Below are 18,717 nucleotides of genomic sequence, written 5' to 3'. Positions count from 1 at the left end.
CAGTTTTTATCCTCCTATTCCCATCTAGAAGTTGTATAGCTCTCTTTGTTCTTTCTTTCTTTCTTTCTTTCTTTCTTTCTTTCTTTCTTTCTTTCTTTCTTTCTTCCTTCCTTCCTTTCTTTCGTTCTTTCCCTCCCCTCTCTCTTTCTTTCAGTTTTTGGATGGTCCTGGGGCTTGAACTCAAGGCCTGGGCACTGTCTCTGAGCCTTTCTGGGCTCAAAGCTAGTGTTCTACCACCACTTCTGCCTTTTTCTTGAGTAGTTTATTGGAGATGATAGTCTCATAGATTTTCCTGCTGGGCAGGCTTTGAACTGCAATCCTCAGATCTCAGCCTGGTGAGCATCTAGGATTACAGGTGTGAGCCCCTGGCACCCAGCTGTAGTTCATTTTTAACATAGTTTCTACTGAATACCACTGCTACATTTGTTCACCCTATGTCCCTCCATTTTTGTGACCCCCTTTATCATTCTTAAAATTTTTTAAATCTAGCAATATCTCTGAGGAGCTGAAATGGAAACACTTCCTACCTCTATATCTAGCCCTCAAAGGCACTGAATGGCCTTTCCCCGTGAGACAGAGAAAGACAGGCCCCTACCTGTATCTACAAAGGACAGAGCCACCTCCTAGGAGGCCTCATCACTCCTGTCTTTGTGCCAGATCTTTCTGATGAATTCCTTCCAAGAGGCACTCTTAGGAGCTGGCCATTGTCAGGTAACAAAGACCTCTCTCTCTCTCTCTCTCTCTCTCTCTCTCTCTCTCTCTCTCTCTCTCTGTCACAAGGTCAAGTACTGCGGGAGGAAAAAAGTATTCTCAAGTTATTTTTAGAATGGGAAGCAATGCCACTCTGTGGGCAGCACAGGCTGGGCTTTACCACAATTACACCTTCCAATCCAGTCCCACGAGCTTTATTTTAGGTAAAAATACACCACTCTACTCTACTTCCTGCCCCCACTGTGGCAATCAGGCATCTGACTGCATTGGACTGCTGCTGTGGAATTTCCACTCTCTCTGAATCCTCAAATCTTCATCGAGTTTGGAGAAGTCTGGAGGTGGGGGCTGCTAGGCTGATACTGTTAAAGACAGAAAGCTACATTCTAGCCATTGCCAAAGTGGGAGTCATGATGCTTTTGTTCCTACTTGCTACTCCACTGCTATGTGAGTCTACTTCCCCCAACCCCTGAAGGCCAGGAGCTCCAGGATGTGAAGGCAGGCCAGAATTCTGTATCATCTTATTCTGCCTGTTCTCTGTACATGAAGCTGCTGGCCATGAGTTCCTTTCCTCCGTGGAATTGCACTGAGTACTTGCCCTGGGTCAGGGGTTGTGTAAGTCCTTAATGAGTAGAACTTTGGAAATTCTCACCTCAGGTCTAGCATTTTACATGTGAGAAATCTAAGGCTTAGACAGTGAGATCATCAATGGACACAGGAAGGACCTCCTGTGTTGCCGATTGAACCCAGGATCTCACAGGCATGCTAGGAAAGTGCTCTATAGTTGAGCCATATCCCTAGTATGGGGACTTTCTTCATCATTCTCTTCACTAGATTTCTTTTTTTTTTTTTTTTTGTCGGTTGTGGGGCTTGAACTCTGGGCCTGGGCGCTGTCCCTCAGCTCTTCAGCTCAAGGCGAGCGCCCTACCACTTGAGCTACAGCGCCACTTCCGGTTTTCTGGTGGTTTATTGGAGATAGGAGTCTCACGGTCTTTCCTGCCCGGGCTGGCTTTGAACTGTGATCCTCAGATCTCAGCCTCCTGAGTAGCTAGGATTACAGGCGTGAGCCACCAGCGCCCGGCTCTTCACTAGATTTCTATAGCTTTGCTTGCCCCCTGCCATTTTCCTTCTGCTGCTCTGGCTCTTCCTTTTCAGGCTCCTTTGGCTATCTCTTAAATGCTTTATTTCCTGTGGCTTATTTTTCTGTATATATTTTCCCTGGTGGTTTTACCCAGTCATCTCAATGGCCTGAGTTTCCACCCCTACCTCCTATTCCAGACAGCTTCTCTGAGCCTGAGCTTCTTTCCAATACCTGCTCTTGGAAATAACCTGACTCAACACACCCAGGTGAGAGCCTGAGTTTTCCTCCCAGGGATGCCACACATTGGCGTGTGTGTGTGTGTGTGTGTGTGTGTGTAGTGTGACTGTTCACTGACATTATCTAGACGAGTCAATCAGACATGATTAGGGTGGGCAGCCTTGACTATTTCCTGATCTTAGATGGAAAGGTTCTAGACTTTCATCATTGGGTATGACCTTCAGTATGACTTTCCATGAATGCCCTTTATCTCGTTGGGGAAATTTCCCTCCAGTTCTAGTTTGTTCCATGTGTTTATTGTTCTAATGACTAGATTATGGGAATAGTTATGTAGGTTTCCATGCTTCTAAATGTTCTCTTATGTCTCCAAGCCATAGAAACTGCAGAAAAGAGCCTGGGGGATTAGAACCATTAGGGATGCTTGAATGTAGAGTAGCAGGTAGCAGGAAGCCTCTAGCTGGCCCTGTAGGAGGTCTCACAAACTCCACCCTGATGCCTTAGCCCCGCCCCACCCCCTGCCTAGGCCCCGCCCATCCCGCAGACCTCACCCCACCCCATGCCTAGTTCCCGCAGTCCAGAGGCGCAGTTCCCAGACCCCTGGGCAGGAGGTGAGCCCCTCTCTGCTTAACTTCCAGCGCCCTGGGAGGAGGATGAGATCCGCAGGGACCGAGTGGAACCCCAGAGTGTGTCCCTGTCCTGGCGGGAGCCGGTCCCTGCTGGAACCCCTGGGGCTAATGGCACCGAGTATGAGATCCGGTACTACGAGAAGGTGAGTCTGACTGGGAGCCCTCAGCAGCCCGCGCCGCACCTGCCGCCCCCTTCTGCCCCTTCCTGCCCCTTCCTCCCTTCCGTTCCAAACGCACCAGCCTCCTCAATATCTCCCCCCCACACACACACTGAAGATTCTCCATAGCCCTCCTCACCCTGGACCTGCTGACCCCTGCCTTCCTCCCCCCCCCCCGCCCCCAAGTTGGCCTCATCCCCTCCCCCCCAGCCTTTGCCCTTCCAGATTTTCTATGGCTAGATCTGTACAAACCATTTGCTCAGCCTTTTTAAAGGGAAAGAACACCGCGCGCGCGCGCGCGCGCGTGCGCGCGCGCGCGCACACACACACACACACACACACACAGTCTCAAACTTTACAAAATTTTCTGACCATATATACCCACTGTGGTGTACTGGGAATATTTAAAAACAGCTCTCCATGGGGCTGGGAAAGTGGCTCAGTGGTAGAGTGCTTGCCTTGCAAGCATGAGGCCCTGGGTTCAATTCCTCAGCACCACATAAGCAGAAAAAGCTGGAAATGGCTCTGTGGCTCAAGTGGTAGAGTGCTTGCCTTGAGCTGAAGAGCTGAGGGACAGTGCCCAGGCCCAGAATTCAGGCCCCACGACCGGCAGAAAAAAACAAATAAAAACAGCTCTCCAAAACAATGAGGGTGTGAATTGTTATAATTATACTAATAAAAAGGACACATGTGTAACACATTGTTTATAATATTAAAATACATAAAATACTCGGTATAAATCCCATATATCCAATTGAACCTCATAGGGTATTTTTGCAAATCATGTATTTGTATTTGATTTGATTTCTGCAGGATTGAACCCTGGATCTCCCTATATGTTATGCAAGTTCCCAGCTCTGTGTGTGTGTGTGTGTGTGTGTGTGTGTGTGTTTGAACTCAGGGACTCATGCTCTTGCTTGGCTTTTTCATTCAAGACTAGTGCTTTACCATTTGAACCACACCCCATTTCCAACTTTTTGCTAGTTAATAGAGATAAGAATTTCTCAGATTTGACTACCAGGGTTGGCTTCAAACCTTGAACCTCAGGTTTTAGCCATCTGAGTAAGTAGGGTTACAAGCATGAGCCACCAGCACCCACTTGTAATTTTTTTTTTTTGGGTCCGGTTGTGAGGCCTGAACTCTGGGCCTGGGCGCTGTCCCTCAGCTCTTCAGCTCAAGGCTAGCACTCTACCACTTGAGCCACAGTGCCACTTCTGGCTTTTTTCTTTTTGCTTATGTGGTGCTGAGGAATTGAACCCAGGGCCTCATGCATGCAAGGCAAGCACTCTACCACTGAGCCACCTTCCCAGCTCCTATAATTTTTTTTTGAGATGAAATATTTCTGTGTTGCCCAGCCCTGGCTCTAACTCTCACCCCAGCCTTTTAAGTAGCTGAAACTCCCTGCTTTCATCACTATGCCAAGATTTTTTTCTTGTATGCATTTTTCCCGATTTTTAGCATTTTCTATAACTCAAAAAACGTGACTTTATAGAAATTCACAAAGCTGCTAGAGCTTGCAGGCATTTTTGATGTAGAGTTGCAGGTCAGTCTTGATTTGATAAATGGAGTTACACCACAACCACTCTCTCATACATTCCTCGTCCTTCCATCTGAGGTATAATCTGCTGTTAAACAGTCTCTCACCTTAGTACAAATTAAATTCATTAAAGTAAAACCTCTTTCAGCGCCAGCTCTAAATGCAATCAGAATTCTGCTCACTCCTCAGTGACATGCAGGACTTCTTTGCTGAACCAGATAATCGTTTTGTAATATTAGAAGTCTCTTGAGAGCTGGGAGTGTCAAGGGGACATGGAAGGAGGAGGGAGTCACTGCTGGATGTATGGCCTAGGTGACCCAGAGGACAACACTGTGCCCTGGCTGAGATGGAGACCCGTGGAAGAGGAAGAGCAGGTTGGGGCAAGATAGTCTCAGTTTGCTCATGCAGTATTGAAGGGGCGGCTCTTGGAAATAACCTGACTCACCACACACAGGTGAGAGCCTGAGCTCTCTTCCCAGGGATGCCACACATTGGAGTGTGTATGTGTGTGTGTATGTGTGTGTGTGTGTGTGTGTGTGTGTGTGTGTGTGTGTGTGTGAGAGAGAGAGAGAGAGAGAGAGAGAGAGAGAGAGAGAGAGTGACTGTTCACTGACATTAGACTAGTCAATCTCAAACTTGCCTGCATGTTGACATCACACACACATATTATCTGTATAGGAACATGACTGTAAATATGTATCATGTTTAAACTTGTCTCACTTAATTGCTTTTGAACTCTGGGCCTGGGCACTCTCCCTAAACTCTTCAGCTCAAGGCTAGCGCTCTACCACTTGAACCACAGCTCCACTTCCAGCTTTTTCTGTTTATGTGGTGCTGAGGAATCGAACCCAGGGCCTCATGCATGCAAGGTATCCAGGGGAACTTACAGGTATGAAACTCATAGTAGAGCTGCAAGCTGGGGAGAAAAAGATCAGGGTTCTTGTGTGAGTGACAGCTTTCAGCATAGGGATGGTAGCTAATGTCAGGAAGGGAATGTATGGATTTCTCTTTCTGGGCTGACTTCAAAACTTGATCCCCAGATCTCAGATTCCTGAATAGCTAGGATTACAGGTGTGAGCCACTGGTGCCCAGCTGTACTTTTTTTTTTTTTTTAAGCCTCTAACTCCGAGTGTATCCAGGAAAGGCTTCTGAGGAGCAGTGTTTAGGAGGCAGCAGTGAAGGATATTGGGAAGGCGCTATGTGTGCAGTCAGTGCTTAGAAAAGACCCACTGAACTGACATTTAGAGATGAGAGTGTAGATGAGAGTCCCTTCACAGCTGGCTGGATGCTCACAAGCCCTTAATCAGGGAATGTGAATATGCTGGGAATGAAAACCATCAAAAAGAAGCGTGAGTCTCACAAGGTGCTGTATTTGAAGTATTGTTGGGTCATTAGGTCTGGACAGGTGTCAGGGACCCTCCTCTGGAGCCACAATGCTTCTCATCTTCCCTTCCCTCTGCACCCCAGCACAGCCCCCTCCACAGAGGGGCTGGCTCCTAGCTCATGAAAGCAGCTGTGGTCTGCAGCTGTGCTGCTCCACGCAGTCCTTCCCAGCCTCCTCCCTGCCTCACTGTCCTGCAGCTGTCTTGTCTTTCCAGGAATTGTTCCAATGAATGCCATAGCCAAAAAGATATTACAGGGAGTGAGACTACAGGGCGTAGAGTCCAGCACAGTGGTGGGCAGTGAGTAGGCTCCCATCAGTGATGTCCTTCTCTCCAACTGGGGCCTGGGGTGAGTCTTTACCCCCACCCCATCCAAGTGAGCTCAGTGTCCTTATCTGTGAAACAAAACAGCAAATGAGATAATGCCTCCTGTCCCCCACCTTACCAGACTCTCATGAAAATCAGATTCACAGAGATGGCAGCCCCTCAAGAGTGTCTAGGGCAGGATGGGGCAGGATCATTTTTCTCACTCTGCAGTGTCAGGCCTGCACACTTGGGGTCCCTAACCCCATCAGCTCTGAGAGGGAGGCTCTGGCATCTTTTCTTAAGTATGTCTTAGGCAGATGTAGATGATAGTCCTCTTGGTTACAAGAACCCTGAGTATGACTGCTGTGAGGAGAAGCACTGGGAATCCCATGGGAGAAATCTCTGCGACCCTCAAGATGATTGGAGTCCTTTCTCCGCACAACCCACATTCACTGGGAGGTAGTCCTCTGGCCTCTCCATGGCTGTCCTCCCATCCTTCTCCCAGAAGAGTGGTTCTGGCCTTGGATCTGGCCTCACTTCTCCATCTTCTCCAGGGTCAGAGTGAACAGACTTACTCCATGGTGAAGACAGGGGCACCAGCCGTCACCGTCACCAACCTGAAGCCCGCCACCCGCTACGTCTTCCAGATCCGGACAGCTTCCACAGGGCCCTCCTGGGAGGGCCAGAGCTTCAGCCCCAGCATTGAAGTGCAGACCCCTGGGGAAGGTGAGTAGTACATTGCCTTGGTCCAGAAGCCGAACACAGGACACAGGAAAAGGAGACAAATCAGGGAGGGAATTAGGTGTGCTGGGCAGGGAGCCTGCAGAACAGTTGAATTACAGTGTAATTACTTAAGCAGTTTGGGGTCTTCCGGCATGAATTTGACTGGTACCTGCCCTGAAGAAGTCCAGCAGGAATGGCCAGACCATTTGTCTCAGTGTGCCTCCCTTCTCACAGGGCATGTTCCATGTCCTGTGAAATGCTCTGAGACTCAGACACGGGGTCCACTCTGAAACTCAGCCATTTTCCTGAAAAGTGTTTGAAGTCTCATGACCGCCTGTTACCATGACCACTAAGTCCTTCATCTTGTTCTTCTTTATCTCTGCCATGATAGAGCCCTGCCAAGGGGCAATGTTTCCTCCTCTAGTAGGCTTAGCCCCTGAACCAGACTTCTCCTAGGGGTAGAGGATGCTCACTTGAAGGGGTTTTGAAGGCAGCAATCAACAAATCCAAATGAGCTTTGCATACTTCAAGTGCACTGAGTGGTATTTGAATGATCTTAGTAAAGCTCTGATAGCAGCAAAACAAAAGCTGAACATTAGACTTCCTGATCTCAAAATAGCTCTGCCTCCTCCATAGTATTGGGTGGGGGCAGAGGGGGGACACTGCCCCTTGTTTCCCTCCCCATTGCCTCTTCCTCAAACCCACCCCCACATTCCCTTTCCGGATGCCTACAGAAAGCTTTGGCTTCCTCTTTTTTTGTTTTGCCTGATGCTCACAGCCCTCAGCATCTCACCTCTATCTACCCCGAGCAGCCCATGAAAGTATTTTCTTGAACAAAGGCAGTTCCCCCTAAGAGGCATTCTGGCACCAGCTGTCAAGATAATAATTCTTTCCAACCTGCTATACGACTCTAATCCTAGATAGGAAGAGCTCTGGGCCCAAAGGGAGGCGAAGATAAAATACCGGGGAGCCTAGGTTCCGAGAAGGATGACAGCACTTCTGACTTAAATGCCTGTCTGTGTCAGACCTTGGCCAGGTGCTGGGAAGAGGAGATTAGAGCTGAGGCTTGAAGACTAAGGGGCATTTGAACAAGTAGAAATGGACAGGGGAGGTATTTAGGTAGCAGAAGCTGTTGAGCAAAGGCTCCTGAGTTTGAGGGGCAGGAACTGGGTTGTCAGCTGACAGCTGATCCTGCCTTCCTTGCTTTGGGTCTGGCTATGGGGGGAAGTGCCCTACACCTGTAGAACAATTTTTCTAGTGACTTCTGACCCCAAGATAGGGTGCTGATGAGGAATGATGGGTCACCACTATGTTAGTTATTTTTGCTGGGTAAGAGATGAGCCTGTGACTTAGTGACTGAAAACAGCAAGCATTGCTCTCTCATGGTTCTGAGGTTTGGGAATATGGGTGCCACCACTGTCTGTGAGTCTCTCCCAAGGTTGGCATCATCTCAGAGTTTGTTCGTTTATTAATTTAGTGCTAGTTCTGGGGCTTGAACTCAGGGCTTGGGCACTGTCTCTGAGCTTCTTTGCTCAAAGCTAGTGTTTCTATCACTTGAGCCACAGCTTCACTTCCATGCTTCATTGTAGATAAGAGTCTCAGACTTTCCTGCTTCAACTGGCTTTAAATGGTGATCCTTAGATCTCAGCTTCCTGAGTAGCTATGACTAGGTGCCAGCCACTGGCACCCTGCTCATCTTAGAGTTTAAATGGCTTAACTGGGAGAGAATGAGGGTCTCATGGCTGCTGCTGGGGACTGCTATTCTTTGCCCCAGAGGTCTGTCTAAGGACACTCCACTCAACACTAGATTCTTTCAGAGACTGTGAACCAGTGAGAGCACAGAAGACACTCAAGATGGAGCCATCTCTGTCAACCAACCTTGAGAATAGCATCCCGTGTTCTGTTCATTAGAAGTGAGTTGCTAGGAGCTGGGCGCCAGTGGCTCACACCTGTAATCCTAGCTACTCTGGAGGCTGAGATCTGAGGATCATGGTTCAAAGCCAGCCTGGGCAGGAAAGTCTGTGAGACTCATCTCCAATAAACCACCAGAAAACCAGAAGTGGCGCTGTGGCCCAAGTGGTAGAGGCTTGTGCTGAACAGCTGAGGGACAGCACCTAGGCCCAGAGTTCAAGCCCCATGACCAACAAAAAGAAGGAGGAGGAGGAGGAAGAGGAAAAGAAGGAGGAAGAGAAGGAGGAGGAAGAAAAGAAGGAGGAGGAAGAGGAGGAGGAGGAGGAAGAGGAGGAGGAGGAGGAAGAGGAGGAGGAGGAGGAGGAGGAGGGAAAGGAGGAGGAGGAGGAGGGAAGAAAGAAGAAGTTGTTCAGCCTGTCCTCCAGGTGATGTAGACTAGGAAGCAGGAATCAAGAGGACCATTCCAAAGTCTGCCTCCCATGGTGGCAGTGTCTCCTTCTCCACCTCTGTGTCTGCATGGATGCCTCATGCCTCATTTTGAACAGTTTTGGCAATTCCATTCTCCTGCCATTGGCCAGCCCCAGGCCCCAGGGCTCTATAACCGTTGGCTTTTTGACCTTGCATTGTTGGTCTCTAACTCTCCCTCCTGTCCCTTCTCCCTTCTTCTGTGGCATCCGAGAGAGAGTTTTCTGTATTCTACCTCCTCTCCCAGACTCTCAGCATGCCTGGCCTCTTCCACCACTTCCCAGCCCTGGCAGGTAATCACAGGGAAATACTCCTGGCTCAGCCTCACTCCCTGCATGTCTTGCCACACTTTCTCCACTGCTTCCCAGCTTGGGCCATCTTCTTCTGTTCTACATAGACACTATAAAGACACGGTGTGTGTCTTTCCAGTCTCAGTTCAGTGGTCAGGACTGCCCAGTACCGTCCTTGCTCTGGACAGTTATTCCAGATCTTCCCTTTCTTCAGCACCTCCCTTGTCCCCACTCCTAACTCAGCAGGTCACCTCCGGCCCTTAGAACAGTGTTCCTACTCCTCAGCCTGCCTCCAAGATCCTCCATTCTATCTCCCCTGGGCCCTCCATCCTCCTCCAGTGTCTCTCCTGGCTCCGCAAGTCCTTCCATTCCCCACCTAGCTTCTTTCTTCTCTTCCCTTCTCAATGCATTCTCATCTCTTGCATTTTCCAGACTTGGCATTGCATCTCTGGTTCCACAAAGCAGCATCCAAGCCCTTTCTGTCCCCCATCCACTTTAGAGTGCCCCTCTTGTGTAAAGCTTCCTCACTGGCTTTAGGAAGGAAAGTGTTGGGCCTCTGCTCATCTCTGTGCATTTCTTTCTTTGGTCATTGTATGGTTAAGGTGTGTGTGCATGTGTGTGTGCGTGCATGTGTGTGTGTGTGTGTGTGTATTTCTATCTCCCAAACTATGTCTGTGTACTTCTCCAGATTAATCATTCTTTCTTGTTGACATATTACAGTAGGTGGAGTGGGGTGGGTAGATGGATGCATGCGGTCCTGGGCTTCTGCCCTGGGGGAAATAGTTCCAAGTAGAGGCTTTGGCATCAAGCAGAGGCTTTGGTGTCAAGTTCAAATCTTAGGTTATCATTTTCAGCTGTCAGCTTAGCCAAGTTACATAACTTGTCTTCTCCTTGGGTTCCACCACTGTGAAAGAGTCAGAATCACCTCATTGGACTGTAGCAATGATGAAATGAGAGTGGCAGAGTTCAGGCATGAAGCACTGTGTCTGGAAGAGTGTGTATTTAGTACTGGCTCTTGGTGGTGGTGGTGATGGAGAGTCTGCATTGGGTGCAGGGAGCTCCACGCTGAGACCATGCCCTGGCAGAGCTTCTGAAAGGCAGGCCAGGCTCACCTCTCTCAGCACTGGCTACAGTGGAGGTGCCCTGCCCTGGAGCTGAGAAAGTGCTTGCTTGGGATTCCAGGTGCCACTTGGTCCCTGTGGGCTGATGACAGGGGTCTTTGTCTGGGAACCTGTCTGGGAGCCTGGTGCTCTGCCTGCCTCAACCTCCTGCTTTTCCTCCCAGCTGCCTCAGGGTCAAGGGACCAGAGCCCTGCGGTCGTTGTCACTGTGGTAACCATCTCAGCCCTCCTTGTCCTGGGCTCCGTGATGAGCGTGCTGGCCATTTGGAGGAGGTAGGTGCTGGCCCTCGCCTGGGTGACCCCTGCAGGCTCATGTCTCTGTGCACATGGACATGGGCTCAAAGACACTGATATCTGTGTCTGCTTTGCACACATGCAGATTTGCACATGCAAGCACACTGTTGCAGAGATATCAGTGTGACCAGTCCAGGACCCCTCCCCCCTGCTCACACAGCAGCCTGCGCTGCGGCTAGCTCAGCTTCACTGGGATGAAGGGATTTAGCTCCTTAACTCATTAAATGTCAGAAAGCTTCACTGAGGATGAAATCAAGCTTGGTGTGATTAAGATTCTCCTGAGGCTCTGGGAGGTGCCCAGCCCCTACTGCCAAGGGAGCTGAAGGCAGAGAGAGAAAGGCAGACGTGTGTGTGTGTGTGTGTGTGTGTGTGTGTGTGTGTGTGTGTGTGTGTGTGTGTGTGTGTGTGTGTGTGTGTGTGTGTGTGTGTGTGTGTGTGTGTGTGTGTGTGTGTGTGTGTGTGTGTGTGTGTGTGTGTGTGTGTGTGTGTGTGTAAGCCCCAAACCCTCTACCTCATTGGAAGGAAGCTTGAAGGAGAGCAGGCAGAGAAAGGGTGTGAGAGATGTAGAACTAAAGACTGGTTATATCTGGCTGAGAGAAGATTCCAGGCCTTTTGCACATACCCTCTCACCCCCAGGGCCTAGTTCTGCTACTGCAGAGGCCCAGGTGGTGATAGGCTGGGGCTGCAGTCAGCAGCAGATGGAATATCTGCCTGTAGTGAACTAGAATGGGGAGCAGAGGCAAAATGGGTAACCAGGGAGCCGTGTCTCACCCGCCTCTGCCTCTGGGAACTGCCTTTGGCTGGAGGGGTAATGGCTATCCCTTTGGCACTGGTTGTTTTCATGGCCTTGATGGAGGCTCTGATGGTGACTGAGGAGGCAGAGACACCGTCCTGCCTGTCTGGAGGCCATTTCTGTCCCTGGTGGGTCAGGAAGGCAGGAGGAGGAGCTTCTTCCTCACAGAACTTAAAGGTGATGGAAAAGCAAAGATGGGTGTAGGGGTTCAGGCAGAAAGGGGAGAAAAGAGGCAGCATCTCATCTACTCAGAGGGCCTACGGGGAAGGAGCAGCAGCCAGGACTGCCGCAGAGGCAGGTGGACTGGGCAGGCAGGGGTCAGTGATGGACTTCCATGCTTATTCCAGCTGGCCTGCAGGAGGGAGAACCAGGGGCCTGGTGCTGAGGACAGGAAGGCCACATCTCCCAGCCTTGTAGACTGTGGCTTTCCTCTGTGTCCCTTCTCTCCGTGTTTCACTGTATCACTCAGGCTGCAACCCTCTCCCTCCAGTTCCTTCTCCAGTCCTTCCTGACACACCCACTTTTCCCTGGAGGGCTTAGTCCTCTTAGGCTGCAGCTTCTTAGCCTTCACCACTGTGTGCTTCTCTTTAACCATGTAGCTCCTGCCTGCTTCCTCTCTACCCATCTCTCCTGGATGGATGGATGTTCTTCCTCCTGCATGGAAGTCCCATCCATCACCATCCTGGGTGACTACAGCAGCCATTGGATGGCCTGCCCCACTCCCTGCCCCGCCCTGCCCCCCATGCAAGTTACTAAGTTTTGAACTCAGGGCCTGAAAACTGCCCCTTAGCTTTTTCACTCATGGCCGGTGCTCTACCAACTTGAGCTACACAGCTCTACTTCTGTTTTTTGGCTAGTTAATCAGAGACAAGAGTCTCAGAGCCTTTCCTGCCCAGGCTGGCTTTGAACCGGGATCCTCAGATCTCAGCTTCCTGGGTAGCTAGGGTTATAGGTGTGAGCCATCCGTGCCTGGCACCCCTTGCCTCCTGATTCTTTGACTTCTTTATTCCCAAGGACCCTCTAACCTAGCCTCCTAGCTATCAGCCTAGACTGCCCCCTCCTCACCACCTCCTACCCCCACCCCATGTCCATGATCCAGTTTTCCTCCTTTGGGCCCTTCCAAAGGCCCTGGCTGGTTCTTTACCTTGTTCTTCACTCTTGTTCTCATTGGCTCCTCAGCTTCTTATCACCAAGCCTGCAACCCTGTCTCCTCATACAGCGATCCCTCACCTACCACAGAAGTTATATTCCAGAGACCCCACTATATTGTGGTTTACTTATTACTACTTTGCAGGTTTTCACCTAGAACATAACTCCTGAGACAGGTGAGGATCACTACTTACGTATTAAAAAGAACCCCAAAACTCAAAACCCATAATACAGTGGAGCTGCAATAAGTGAGCCATGATATAGCAGGGGATGACTTTATTCCTTACACCCAATGCCCTTTGCTCTAAAAGAGAAGCCTTGCTCCTAGCCAGCATCAGCCCTTTTATCTAGGATGCAGTCCCTACTCTCATCATCCTGGGGACCCATTATAATGCTCCCTTCTCCCCCACATACGAGAAAACATATAGTGAGGCTTAGTAAGTTTTTTAGTCAGCTTTCTGGTGCTATGACAACATTCTCTTGAGAAATTTGGCTTATAGGGAGAAAAAGATGACCTTGGTTTGCAGTTTCAGGGGTTCCAGTCCGTCTTGTCCTTTGGACCTGTGGTGGCATAGTGTATCGTGGTGGGAGGGAAGCAGAGAGATGGGCATGGAAGGGCTGGGGTCCCGTTACCTTCTTCAAGGTCATTCTCCAAGGGACCTGACTTCCTCTTCCTCCCACCCCAACCCCCGCCAGACATCACCTGCAAAAGCTTCTATCTTCTCCCAATAGCACTGTAGTCTAGGGACCAAGCCCATAACATGTGGGCCTCTGGGGAGCATTCAAGATACAAATGTAATGGTAAGCTCTTTGAAATGGTGCGGCACAGCTTGGCTGTCTTTATCCCGATTTTATTAAAGAGAAAACTGAGCCCCCTTGGTCCCAATTCAGTGGAGGATCTGAGAGGCAGGAATGTGCAGTTTGATTCCAAAGCCAGGCACCAGCACCTTTCCATGCCGCACATGCTCCTTCTGGTCCAGACATCATCCCACCTCTCTTTTGAAAACGTCCCCCTTCCCTCCTCCTTTAACCTTCACACACCCTTCCTCACTTTCTCCTTCCCTGGTTCCTATGACATCCCCAGCCCATTTCCCTTCTGTTTTCCGTCCACTCCTGTGACTTTCTCCTTTCCTACCCAACCTCTAACTGTTGGCTTTCCCAGACTTGTTCCTGGTCATTTCTCCCAGTCTCCCTTCTTTCTTGGGGCCCTTGATTTGTATCTTCAGAGCAGATCTCTCTTTGAGGTACAGAAATACAATCAACAGGAGGGGATGTTGGGGGGGTGGGAGATGGGAAGGGATGGGAAGGGGAAACAAAGGAGGAGGCAACAATGCTTGATAAGAAATGTACTCATTACCTTGCCCATGTAATTATAACCCCTCTGTACGGTATTTTCACAATAATAAAAAAAAAGAAATACAATCAAATTCCCTGTTCACCAGTCTTCCCTGAGCTACCTACTGCCGTGAGCTCAGATGTCTAAACATGAACTTTTCATGCCCTATCTTGGTGATGGCACCCCATGGATTCTGCTGGGCGAGTTCTCCTCTCCTTCTCTGCCATCAGCAGTCTCCAAGCCCTGTAGTCCCTGAAGCCTTCTTGTCTCTTGAGCTCCTCAACCTCTGTCTGTCACATGGTTACCCCTCAGTGTCAGCCCTAGTGCTGCCTGTGCAGGGATGGTAGAGCTAGAGCGGCCTGGAATTAGCAGCTGGGAGGATCTTTCTAAAATGAAAATTAAATCATGGCATTGTACCAATCCCCAGGGGTTCTCTGCTCCCAGAATAAAAGCCAGGGTCTTTATCTGGGCCATCATTACCCTGCCTCAGGGGGCCCTTATGCCATCCTTTGTGGCTTAGGTTTGTTGAACTTTGGAGAAGAGAGGCAGGGCACAGGAAAGGAGTAAGGAAAGGAGGAAGGTTGGAAGGAAGAGAGAAAAGGAGGGAGGGAACGAGAAACTTAGCTACAGAGAAGGCTTCAAAAGAGAGGAACAAGAAGGTCCTTCCCCAGGGTGCACACCCTGCCTTTTTGATGGGACCAAGAGATGCTACCCTGGGCACTGGTCAGGTGAGAAGGGCTGGGATGGCCTAGTACAAGGATAACTCTGCACTCCACAGGCCCTGCAGCTATGGCAAAGGAGGCGGGGATGCCCACGATGAAGAGGAGCTATACTTCCACTGTGAGTTGTCTGTGCCCCGCCTCTCCCCTCTCCTGGTGATGGAGTCCCCTTCCCGCAGCCTCATCTCTTTCCCTGTCTGCATTATCAGTCAAAGTCCCCACCCGTCGCACGTTCCTGGATCCCCAGAACTGTGGAGATCCACTGCAGGCTGTGCATCTCTTCGCCAAGGAGCTGGATATGAAAAGTGTCACACTGGAGAGGAGCCTGGGAGCAGGCAAGCAGGCATTCTGGACACCTGATCCCACCTGGAAGCCCCACTCACTAGAGAGGTCCCACCCACTGGGCGGTCTCTGCTCAGAAAGTTCCACCCAGTACTCCCACATCTATTCTAGAAGCCCCGCCCCTCCCTAGCTGCACTTTTTTGTCCTCTCAGCCAGCTTCTCTCAAGTCCCTGTCCCATGTCCAGAAGCCCTGCCTTTTTACTGACCACAGGCTTTACCCAGAAAAATCCCTTGGCACACCAAAGACTCTGCCTGCCTACCCTCTCAATCCTAGGCCTTCATGGGGGAGAGTAGGGCCAAGCCTTCTCATTGTCTGTTTTATTTTAGTCTTGGCTCTGTAGTGGATGAGCTGCATGACTAGGGGTATGTCCCACTTTTCTCAGAGCCTCAGTTTTTTTTTGTCTGTAAAATGGATAAAACATTTACCTTCTGAGGCTGATGTGAGGACCTCCTAGTGCTCACCCCGATGTCCGGCTTTCTGCCTATCTACCTGGCCTTAGTTCCTGTACTTAGGAGGCCTGACTGTCTCCTCCGGTATTGTTGCCATCACAGAAACCAAAAAGAGTGCTGCAGGGTAGATGCCCTCACCCCCTGTCCTGGGTCATACTGGGTTCCATGGCCCTTGATGGTCTGGCATGCACAAAATCCTTTCATAGAGAAGCAAAGTGAGGCCAAAAGAGAGAAAGAGATGAAGGCCCAGGCCTCATTGCTGGTACTCAGGTTACTGGGAGTTATACTCAGGGGTTCCCACAGCAGGCCACAAACAGCCCATGACCCAGGGTCACTGTTGCTTCAGCTTAGCCTGCCCCAGCCAGCCAGGTCCTGTCCTCCAGGGAGTAGTCTGAGGTGTGGTTTCCCTGTAGGGCACTTTGGAGACCTGTGCTGTGGCTGTCTGCAGCTGCCGGGCCGCCAGGAGCTGCCGGTGGCTGTGCATACGCTGAGGGATAGCTGCTCTGACTCTCAAAGGCTCAGCTTCCTGGCAGAGGCCCTCACGCTGGGCCAGTTTGACCACAGCCACATCGTGCGGCTGGAAGGCGTGGTCACTCGAGGTAGGACCCATGCTCTTTCTAAAGTGGCCACTGACCCAGAATGACCCTCCTAGCTGCCCACTGGATGGGTCACTTTGGCCCTGGGTGATCTTTTGTAGCTAACTTGCTGCTGCTGCTCCTGACCTCGGCCTCTGGCCTTCTGAAGACACTTCTCTTTTGTTCCTCAGCATAGGGGACTGAGCAGGGTGGGAGGGTGGTAAGATTAGGCAGCTTGCCTTTATCCTGGCTATCGTGGCTGCAAAGTGGCCCTGTGAGCTGACTGTGGAGTAGATGACTTAGTGTGTGTCCCCTGACCCAGGAAACCCTTTGATGATTGTCACAGAGTATATGAGCCATGGCGCCCTGGACGGCTTCCTCAGGGTGAGTGGCCTGGGTCCCGGGAGGGCACTGTGGACCATGTTACACTTAATCCTTCACGCTCCTTTTTGGTGGGCTTGGAACTGGCATCATTGCTGCAGTCTTGGCTGACCCAATGGTCACTGGGTAGACTGAAGTCTAGAGAGGGCTAAGGGATATCCCCTGCCACTGTGCCGGGGGATCCCAGTGTACAGCCCTGGCTTCAGTTTTCCCCCATCCACAGCATCATGAGGGCCAGCTGGTGGCTGGGCAGCTGATGGGGTTGCTGCCTGGGCTGGCGTCAGCCATGAAGTATCTGTCGGAGATGGGCTATGTTCACCGGGGCCTGGCAGCCCGCCGCGTGCTGGTTGGCAGTGGCCTCGTCTGTAAGATCTCTGGCTTTGGGAGGGGTCCTCGGGACCGAGCAGAGGCTGTCTACACCACCATGGTGAGGGTTCCCTTCCCCCAGTCCAGCCTGTCCTCTCCCCCCACACTGTCCCTTCAGCTGTTGGGGAAGGAGGCTCTATCCCCCCCCCACCCCTGCCCTTCCCTGCTGTCAGAGTTGCTCCCTGCCCTGTCTATCTACCTCTGTGGTCCTGAAATACTCTGGGGAACCATCCATCCTGTGGTCAGCTCAGGGATACTGACCAGGGGTTGCCTGGGAAGACAAATAGGGCTGGAAGTGGGGTGGGATGGCCTGGGTATGACTTCATTCCTTTCTGACCTAATCTGCCTATGCACCCACAGAGTGGCCGGAGTCCAGCCCTCTGGGCCGCCCCTGAAACACTCCAGTTTGGCCACTTCAGCTCTGCCAGTGACGTGTGGAGCTTTGGTGTTGTCATGTGGGAGGTGATGGCCTTTGGGGAGCGGCCCTACTGGGACATGTCTGGCCAAGACGTGAGTGACGGGTGACTCCAGATTCTTGTCTTCTGATCTTACCCTCTGACCTCAGATTCCAGCTCCCTGACCTCTTCCCATTAACCCTTGACCTAGCTCCAAGTCTGTCTTCTCTGTCATCTGCTTGGACACAATCGGAATCCTCTTTGGGATAGTGTGTGTGCAAGGGGATCTGATCTGAAGCCCTGCCCCCCCCTTGTACCTGTCCCTCCCCCCTCTATCTTTCCCCATCCCTGTGGCTCAGGTGATCAAGGCTGTGGAGGATGGCTTCCGGCTGCCGCCCCCCAGGAACTGCCCCTCCCCTTTGCACCGACTGATGCTTGACTGCTGGCAGAAAGACCCAGGTGAGCGGCCTAGATTCTCCCAGATCCACAGCATCCTGAGCAAGATGGGGCAAGACCCAGAACCCTCGAAAGGTGTCACCACCACCTCTCCCAGGTACATTCTCACCAATCTCCAGTTGTCCCACATAGAGCCACCCTTTCATCTGTCCACTTAATGGTTTTCCCAGTGTCCCTGACACAACCACCACCTGCTCACTACACCTGCACACTGCTTAGCATTATCCCAGCCATCTTTGTCTTGGATTTTGCCCCACATAGCCTGTGTATAATGACCATGGGCTGAAAAATACATATTTATCATCATCCCAACAAATCTGTAGTTCTAATAAGTGAGTTCAGTGAAGTGAAGGTTAGTTGTTCTAAATAGGCATCACCTGCCACACCTGTGTCCTAGGCGTGTGGGGCCTGGCTGTCCCAGATACCCTCAGTGTCTTTAAGATTCAGTTTTCTCCTTTTGAATATCCTAACTCATCTCCTCTGGAACTTCACAGTGCTCCATGTCAGCTAGGCCTCTCCCAGGGCTTCGATCTCCTTCCTTTCCCCCTTGTGCTTTCTCACAGCTTCTCCTCAGGAGAGTGACCAGGTCTGGGTACCAGACCCTGGCCATTGTCTGACCTCAGCTCCTCTGCTCCCCAGGCCTCCCACCCCTCTGGCAGACCGTGCCTTCTCCACCTTCCCTTCCTTTGGCTCTGTGGGCGCCTGGCTAGAGGCTTTGGACCTGTGCCGCTACAAGGACAGCTTTGCTGCAGCTGGCTATGGGAGCCTGGAGGCTGTGGCTGAGATGACTGCCCAGTGAGTCTGAGGAGCCAGGGTCAAGACTGGGACGTAGGGAACCCAGGGGCCTGGCCCTGCCTCTCCTGGTACTAGTGCTGCCCTGTGCACAGAAGGGGAGGGAGGGCCAGGGGACTCCATGG

The 18,717-nt window shown here is 51.1% G+C and overlaps 1 protein-coding gene across 1 annotated transcript in view; it reads left to right on the top strand.

Annotated features, from left to right (window-relative positions):
• Positions 1 to 18,717, top strand: part of Epha10 (EPH receptor A10) — a 43,127-nt gene that overhangs the window by 22,121 nt on the left and 2,289 nt on the right. Inside the window, exons 6-16 of the mRNA XM_070008727.1 lie at positions 2,662 to 2,795; positions 6,590 to 6,761; positions 10,709 to 10,817; positions 14,895 to 14,956; positions 15,045 to 15,170; positions 16,041 to 16,226; positions 16,525 to 16,586; positions 16,807 to 17,010; positions 17,310 to 17,459; positions 17,704 to 17,897; positions 18,440 to 18,595. Coding sequence (XP_069864828.1) covers positions 2,662 to 2,795; positions 6,590 to 6,761; positions 10,709 to 10,817; positions 14,895 to 14,956; positions 15,045 to 15,170; positions 16,041 to 16,226; positions 16,525 to 16,586; positions 16,807 to 17,010; positions 17,310 to 17,459; positions 17,704 to 17,897; positions 18,440 to 18,595 — 1,555 coding nt within the window. The remainder of the gene's footprint in view (positions 1 to 2,661; positions 2,796 to 6,589; positions 6,762 to 10,708; positions 10,818 to 14,894; positions 14,957 to 15,044; positions 15,171 to 16,040; positions 16,227 to 16,524; positions 16,587 to 16,806; positions 17,011 to 17,309; positions 17,460 to 17,703; positions 17,898 to 18,439; positions 18,596 to 18,717) is intronic.

Source organism: Dipodomys merriami, unplaced genomic scaffold (assembly GCF_024711535.1).
Source record: "Dipodomys merriami isolate MVZ:Mamm:240054 unplaced genomic scaffold, mDipMer1.0.p SCAF_71, whole genome shotgun sequence".
NCBI lineage: Eukaryota > Metazoa > Chordata > Mammalia > Rodentia > Heteromyidae > Dipodomys > Dipodomys merriami.
This window is presented reverse-complemented; position numbering and strand designations above follow the sequence as displayed.